Source organism: Octopus bimaculoides, chromosome 14 (assembly GCF_001194135.2).
Source record: "Octopus bimaculoides isolate UCB-OBI-ISO-001 chromosome 14, ASM119413v2, whole genome shotgun sequence".
Classification (NCBI taxonomy): Eukaryota; Metazoa; Mollusca; class Cephalopoda; order Octopoda; family Octopodidae; genus Octopus; species Octopus bimaculoides.
Window position 1 is genome coordinate 5,837,309 of NC_068994.1, and position 8,657 is coordinate 5,845,965.

Sequence of the window (8,657 nt, forward strand, 5' to 3'; positions counted from 1 at the left end):
ATATATATATGTATGTATATATATATATATGTATGTATGTATATATATGTATGTATGTATATATATATATATGTATGTATATATATATATATGTATGTATATATATATATATATATGTATGTATATATATATGTATGTATATATATATATATGTATATATATATATATATATATATGTATGTATATATATGTATGTATATATATATATATATGTATGTATATATATATATATATATATATGTATATATATATATAAATCCGGAATAACCGGAATAACTACATATCAAAACAAATATTTTAAACGATAGAAAAAAGAAAAATCAAGATTATTTTTTTCTATCTTTTTTTTTACTTGTTTCACTCGTGAGAATGCGGCCATGCTGGGGCACCATCTTGAAGAGTTCAGTCAAACAAATCGACCCCAGGACTTACCACTAGTATTAGGAATCCTATTAGGAATGACAGACCACTGGTATTAGGAATCCTAGCTCGTTACATAAAAGCTTCTAATTTGGCTGATTGAAGCTGTGATGTCACCTTGGTGTTGTGGTTTGCACAGCTACATTCCTAACTGCAAATATAAGATTTCAATTCTTGCAGGTTATGTTAAACCCATTTCCTCTGTTGCATACGAGATCATCATCATCATCATCATCATTTAATGTCTGTCGTCTGTGCTTGCATGGGTTGAACAGTTGTGACCAGTGCTGGTAAGCTGAGGGGCTGCACCAGACACTCCAGTGAACCCAGAACCATGTGGTTGGTAAGCAAGCTACTTTATTTCATTAACGATTTGCCATGAAGGCATTACAATGAGGGGACGAACAAGGACAGACAAACATAAAAGGTGTAGTAGCTGCTATTTAGCGATTAAATACAAAAATATAATTAATATATTACTAGTTTTCTTATTCGGCTTTGCTCATTACGATTTGTAATGGCTGCTCTGAAGGACAGGCATCCGACCACCAGGGTAGACCCCTTGCTTGTTCTTCCCTTTTCTGGCTTTCACTTACCTGGAGTCAGATACTCCCAGCTACTTACCACACAGCCATTCCTACACCTATATTTACCAAATAACTCTTACAAGGTTATGCAGGGTTGATCATGGAGGATTGATTATAAGGTTATGGAGTATTATAAGGTTTTGCCAGACAAACTTCTTAAGGACATTGTTGGATCTGTGCAAGGTGAAGGTTACAAGTATTCAAACCAGATAAAGGAAATACCAGTTTGTCCCACCAGAAAGTATGCATAACTACACATATATGTGTGTATATATATATATATATATATAATGCATTCATGCATATATGAATACAACCATAAATACACACACAAACACACATGCATATTACACAGAAGCATACACACATATGCACGCACACACAGAAATACATTTTTAAAGTTTTTATGTTTATTTTTTTTATTTTTACTGTCTATTTTGTTGTTGTTGTTGCTATTATTGTCATGTCATCGTTGTTGGTGGTGGTAGTTTTTTTTGTCTTTTTGTGTGTCTTTTGTGCTTTTGGCCCACTTTGACTGCCCAATCAGCTCAGTGTTCTCATAGAAAGAGAGAAATAGTTTTATAATTTATTTCAATGATTTTACACACACAGAGAAACCATCATCATCATCATCATCATCATTTCATCATATCCACTTTCCTTCCTGGCATGAGCTGGAAGAGTTTACACAATCCAACAGGGTAGGGGACCACATTGCACTCCAAAGTTGCATGCTTTCTACCTCTGATTGCCCTTCCTAACAACAACCATTTTGTAAGGTGTTCTGCATGCTTTACCTTTTCTCTGTGACACCAGCATGACTAAAAAGCCCCTACATCTGAAGGCAAGAATAGGGGACAAGATGGTGACTTTAGGCAAGAAATGTGTATGTCTCTCTTTCTCTCTCTCTCTTGCCATGCCACACTCTGTTCTTATCCACTAATTAGAAGCCACAATCAACACATCCTGCCAGGCCTTCAAACCCTCCATAAAGAGAACAACTGAAATCAGAGACTCAAACATTACCAAATTATATATAGTACCCTCACACGCTCTCGCACACACACAACCTAAACACTTGAACTCATCACTCTAAAATCCCTGCTAATGCTTCGTGCTGATCCACTCTTGTTGCTACATGATACTGCTGCTGCCAACAGCAAAATACATTGTCACAAACGCTTTGCTTCCTTGTTTTTGAAGCCATAATTAAAAATCGCCACAATTATATACAGCGACACAAACCGCTTTGCCTTCACTGGATAACTGGACACAACTTGCAAATTCAAGGCTGCAGATCTGTATGAAGGCATGTGATCCACTGGTTAGAGTGTTGGTCTCATCATTGGGTTATGAGTTCAATTCCTGGATCAACGTGGTGGTGTTGTGTCCTCGGTCAAAATATTTCATTTCACTCTGGTTCTGTTCATTCAGCTGCAAACACTGGTACATCTCTCTCTATCTCTCTCTCTCTCTCTCTCCCCTTCCTCCACCTCTCCTCTTTCTCTCCTCTCTCTTCCTCTCTCTCACCCTCTCCTCATTCTCTCTCTTTCCCCCTCTCGCTCTCTCTCTTCTCAGATGTTACATCCTTGAAGTCATATTAGCCAACAGTGGGAAATTTGAGGTGTTTGATGTTTGCTTGTGACTAAACAGGCAACCTAAAATAACAAGCAAAATCTTGGTACAAGCTATCATGTGATTCCCTCTTGTGAATCATTGCTAAGCCTTTTGTACCTGCAACACCATCTCTTTCCCTCTTTCCATCTGGAATATCCGTGTATCTCATCTTCAGCAAGACACTTGCTCTTGTCTCTCTGTCATAATTTTTTTTAACCATCCTTAGTACTACATCCCCACTTAGTTGAGTGTGGGGCAGGAATTTTGGGATCTTATGTGAGTTACTTGAGTTACAAGTATTAGCGTCATGAAAAAGCACCAACTTCTCTCAGTGAAGTGGATGACATTATGAAGGCCATCCGGTTGTAGAAATCCTGTTGGAGCAGACATTGGAGCTTGGAGCACTCCCCTTACTCATAAGTCCCTGTAGGAACCATCCAACTCATGCCCGCCTGGAAAACAAACATTAAACAATGATGACGGTAATGAAATACAGATATTGAAGATTAAACCCAAGCTACCATGGTTGTGTAGTTCAGAAGTTCTCTTAACAACTGCATGGTTTAAGGTTCTTTAAGGATCTTCTACCAAGGCCTCACACTAACTAAAGCCTTGTGAGTGAATATTATTAAACTAAAGCTATCTGGTAGCATTTCAGGAGTATTATTCTGGTGGACTTCATCTGTCTCCTGCTTTAAACCTTTTCTTCCCAGATTTTTATTGAAATACGCTTAATTTTGAAAACAGGGGGATCGATGCTAGATGTGTCAAAACAATTGTCACGATTAATAAGAAATTTTCGTATATTCCATCTTCCGTCTTTCATTTACCATATACATAACAATCACTGTGAAAGTGAATGTGCTTTAACAGTAAGCTACCAGGTGTAAACCATTTGTTTTATTATCCATTATATATATATATGTGTGTGTGTGTGTGTGTGTGTGTGTGTGTGTGTGTGTGTGTGTATAAAATGTCAACCATGAGTGTGCCTGCAGACAACGTGGACAACCTTCCTAATCTTCATTCACAAAGTCAAGCCAAGATATATATATATATATATATATCTTATATATATGTAGTTCGTATTTGATTTCAATGATGTGATTGCTTATTTTTAGAATGACACTGTAGGTGGGTGTGAGAGTCTAGATCTGGACAGTTTTTACATAAAACAGAATATTTGGGCCAGAAATGGTTGGTTTAAAGCAGTGGTTCCCAAACTTTTTTCAGGCTGCCACCCGCTTGACACCCACTCCACATTCCTAGCACCCCCACCCCAACTAGCCATCACGAACATAAACTTCTCTCTGAAGCAAATTCAAAGCAACTGTATTTCACAAATAAAACTTAACTTAATGAACTCATTTTGTTGTTTTTACATGAATCGCTACCCCATTATCACCCCAGTTTTTACACGAATCGCTACCCTGTTATCGCCCCAGTTTTCTTTAATGCCCCCTTAGAACTTTCCACCACTCCCAGGGGTGGGGTCAATACCGCCCAGTTCAGGAACCACTTGTTTAACCCTATCGTTACCAACCCGGCTGAAACCGCCTCTGGTTCTGTAGTACAAATGTCTTGTTTTCATTAAGTTTTGAATTTAAATTTTCTACCAAACCTTAGTCACAATTTATGTTCCCAACACTAGCTGAATGATAACTAAGTTATTTTACTAAATTCTTTGTTATATTTAAAATTAATTGAAAGAAACACAGAGCATCTCAAAAGAAATATGGTAACAAAAGAGTCAAGATATATAATAGAGAAACAATTTTTAACCCTTTCGTTACCAACCTGGCTGAAATCACCTCTGGCTCTGAGTACAAATGTCTTGTTTCCATATGTTTTGAATTAAAATCTTCCACCAAACCTTAGTCACAATTTATGTTCTTAACACTAGCTGAATGATAACTAAGTTATTTTACTAAATTCTTTGTTATATTTAAAGTAATTGAAAGAAACACAGAACATCTCAAAAGAAATACGGTACTGAAAGGGTTAAATGCTAAACAGTTAATCAGAAGAGATCAAGACTTCTATTACATTTTGTCCAGTTTTTCATTCTAATCTTAGATTACCAACATAAGCTGTCATTCCTGTTTCCAGTTCTCATTCTTTCTTTCATCTATTATTCCAGACTGTATTCACCCAAAGAACAAGGTTGTAAAGATGCTTGGCGACCAAGAAGTAAATATATCTTTTATTTTCTTTATCATTTAATTGTTCCAGTCATTGGGCTGCAGTCATGCTGTAGCACTGACTTGAAGGGCTTAGTCGAACAAATTGACTCTAATACTTATTTTTTAAGTCTGACACTCATTTTATTGGTACCTTTTGCCAAAACACTAAGTTGCAGGTACATACACACACACACACACATTTGGCACATGGCCTTGTGTGTCAAGAGACTGTGCATTATGTGTGTTTATGCGTGTTTATTGAGCCAAAACACCTAAAGCTCCACAAATATACATAAAAAATGTATACACAAATATACATAAAAATATTATGCTCATTATTATATTAGGGGATATATAATATATTTTTTTTATTTTTCAAAATGAAACGAAACCAACAGCAAGATGGAAAACACTGATTATTTTGGCATATTTCCACTTTATATTTGCAAAGTTTTCTCTTACTGCTTTTAATTGCAAAATCATTAATCAGATCCTCATTATAACACCATGAACATTTTGAAATTATATTTCCAATCATAGAAACCACTTTGAATATCATTTCAGCAGGCTTAAAGTGATTTCTTTTGTGCCGTAAACCAGGGGTTTTCAAACTGTGGTCCGCGGACCACAGGGGGTCCGCAAGGACAAGACAGGGGGTTCATGGACAGCAGATGCTTTTTATGGGCAATTTGATTTTATATATGTTTTTTAATTAAAATCTTTTAATTGACAATAAACCTATTTGTTAAATACTGTTAATTAAATAAATGTAAAAATATGTTATTTTAAGCAAATATTTATGTATAAATTTCATAAGCGTTTATAAGGGGGTCCTAAGGTAAAGCCTGAAATATAAAGGGGTCTGCAAGTCAAAAAGTTTGAAAACCCCTGCTGTAAACCATTTGCCATTTCTCCGGTGCCCCCCTCCTTTCCTTGATGCCCTAAGTACATACTTATTTTTCTCAATTTTTAATCCGATGCTGGACATAAGTAATTATAACAATTAGCAAAATCATAGTACAAGCCGTTGTTGCTGTTGTTGTGATTGTTGTTGTAGATGTTACTTCTGTTGTTGTTATTTTTGTAGTTATTATTTCTGTTGTTGCTGTTAACACCATTGCTATCGCTACTATCACATGCTTGTACTGTTCGTTTTCAGAACTATGATACTTTTGAATATGATAAATCTGACGGGGAGGTAAGTAAATGTTTCTGTTATCCTTCTGCCCCCTCCCACTTTACTACTTCTTACTCCCCCTCTTATAACCTCACAATATTTCTAGTACTTTCCGTTGTGTTCTATAATTAATTAATTAGTTAATTCTAATGAAGGCTTGTCCTTTGGACAATTTGCAACAAGTATGGACTTGACAGCAAAAAATTGGTACAACCACAAACCTGAAGGCATTGTCGAAAATGGAAATGCCAAGATCCTATGGGATTTTATGATTCAGTGCGACCATGAGAAAGAGAATAGGAAGCTGGACATAGTCTTAATTGAGAAAGAAAACAAACTATGCTGGATCCAGCCTTCTTCAGGTGTCTTGTGATTCACCTTAGTGCCTTGCCTGGGTTTGAACTTAGAACCTCTAGGTGACTGTACTGCATTTAGCAATACCTTTATCCACTACACTATGCCAGTAGACAGTGAATTTTCAAGGTTTATAAGCCTTCATTGATGTCGATAGATTTACTTGTAACATGAATAATTTTGGACTTTGTTTCTGTTCGTCAATTAACCTTTGACCTGTTGTTGTATTGTCGTGTTGACTGATCCCTTTATTAACCTAATGACCTATGCTTCATTATAACTTTTTGTTTAATTATTTAATCAATTATTCAATTAATTCTCTGCAGATGTATGAACCACTAACCGACACTGTTATCGTAAGTATTTTTGCTGTTTTTGTGGTTGTTGCTGTTGTTGTTGTTGTACTATTATTGTTGTAACTGTCGTTGTTGTTGTTGCTCTTGTTGTTGTGACTTATTTTTGTTGTTATTGACACAAGGCTACAGATTTAGGACAAGGGAGGCGAGGCGTAAGTTCAAAGACAGGAAATATTTGAGGCCTCCTCGAATCTATTTTAATATAATAAAGAATATAAAAGAGGAGAGAGAAGGAACAGAAAATCATTGAAGGGGTCATATAATGTGGGATGAAAGAACTCGGACAAATAAACAAATAATAATAATAATAAATTCATTTCCTGCTATGACTATGGTATCTGACCCTCAGAGCTGGCTGGTCAAATGTCATCAACCATTCAGCCTGTCCTGGGTCACTTGCCCTATAGTGTCCATCTTCCCTGTACTCCTCTCTAACCCCTTTATTTTCCAGTCCTTCCTCACCAAAACATTATCCCACTGAAATTATCTATTTGTTAGTATGTAGTGGTTGGTACTAGGAAGGGTATTCAGCCAACCATGCCAAATTAGATTGGAACCTGCTGTCCAACTGCTTAGTAGTTTCAGTCAAATTGTCTAACCCAATGGTTCTCAAAGTGGGCGTTATTGCCCCCCCCCCCGGGGGGAGGGGTGAAAAGTTCCAAGTGAGATTTGAGGAAAAGTGGGGTGATAATGGCTGTAGCAATTCATGTAAAAGCAACAAAATAATGGGTTCATTAGGTCAAGTTTTATTTGTGAAACACAGTTGCTTTGAATTTGTTTCAGAAAGAGGTCTGTGTTTGTGATGGTTAGTTGGGGTGGGGGTGCTAGGAATGTGGGGTGGATGTCAAGGGGAGGGGCAGTCTGAAAGTTTTTGAGAACTACTGGTCTAACCCATGCCAGCATTGAAAGCAGATGCTATATGATGATGATGATGATGATGATGATGATAAGGTATAATAAAGTTAAGGTGAAGATCAGATAAACAGTGTGTGTGTTTACTGGCAAAAATTACCATCCCCAACTATAACAATATCTGTTTCAACACACGATTTCACACCAAGAATTTTGCAAAACAAATACGTAAATGTAATTCCATTTAATGTGTAAAATGTAACTATAAATAATTCACCTCAGAAATTAATATGTAAACTAATTTTTTAATGATATTTTCAGAATAGTGCTATGTAAATCAATGAAAATGTATTTATAAATGCAAACGTCAAACATCTTCCAGAAGTTTGAACTTAAAACCCAAAAGATTGTATTTAAATCTTCAAAGGTCTCACCTAGGTCCCCTGAAGGTCACATGTAACTCTTGGAGTTGTAGGTTTCTCTGTGCCTTGTATCTATATATATATAAAAGAGAGATTCTGTCTGTTTGTTTGTTTGTCCAACAAAGTGAAACTAAAACCAGACACTATCTCTCTATGATTTTATTTCTGTGTCTCCTCTGTTCTCTCCCCCCCCCCACCTCTGTATTCTGTCTGTGTGCCTTTCTGTCTCTCTGCCATGCTACTTCAAAGAGATTCTGTCTGTTTATCCCTCAAAGTGAAACTAAAACCAGGCATCATCTATCATTTTCTTTCTTCTCTATCTATTTTCCCTCTCTTTCTTTCTCTCTTTCTTTTTCTCTCTCTCCCTCACTAAAAGAACACACGTACATGGCATGGCACCTTCTACTATAGCTTTGGGCCAATCAAAGCCTTGTGAGTGGATTTGGTTGATGAAAACTGAAAGAAACCCATCATATATATATATATATATATATATATATATATAAAATATACAAGAATAAGGGCAGGGAATCGTCAATTAATAATAGAATTAACAATTAACAATTTTGCCAAGTAGTTCAGTATGAAAAAACCTTTATCGGTAAAACCATTTATCATCATAAATATACAGGGATTATATATATATATATATATTTGTGTGTCTGTGTCTGTCTCCGCAACATCGCTTG

General features: G+C 36.1%; 1 protein-coding gene across 2 annotated transcripts in view; it reads left to right on the forward strand.

The window, feature by feature from the left end:
- The window catches only part of LOC106882076 (uncharacterized), a 25,715-nt gene that overhangs the window by 9,790 nt on the left and 7,268 nt on the right, over positions 1-8,657 (forward strand). For both annotated transcript variants that reach the window (XM_052972638.1, XM_052972637.1), the window contains exons 2-4: positions 4,765-4,814; positions 5,967-6,005; positions 6,665-6,694. In XM_052972638.1, coding sequence (XP_052828598.1) covers positions 4,797-4,814; positions 5,967-6,005; positions 6,665-6,694 — 87 coding nt within the window. In that variant the 5' untranslated portion in view covers positions 4,765-4,796. The remainder of the gene's footprint in view (positions 1-4,764; positions 4,815-5,966; positions 6,006-6,664; positions 6,695-8,657) is intronic.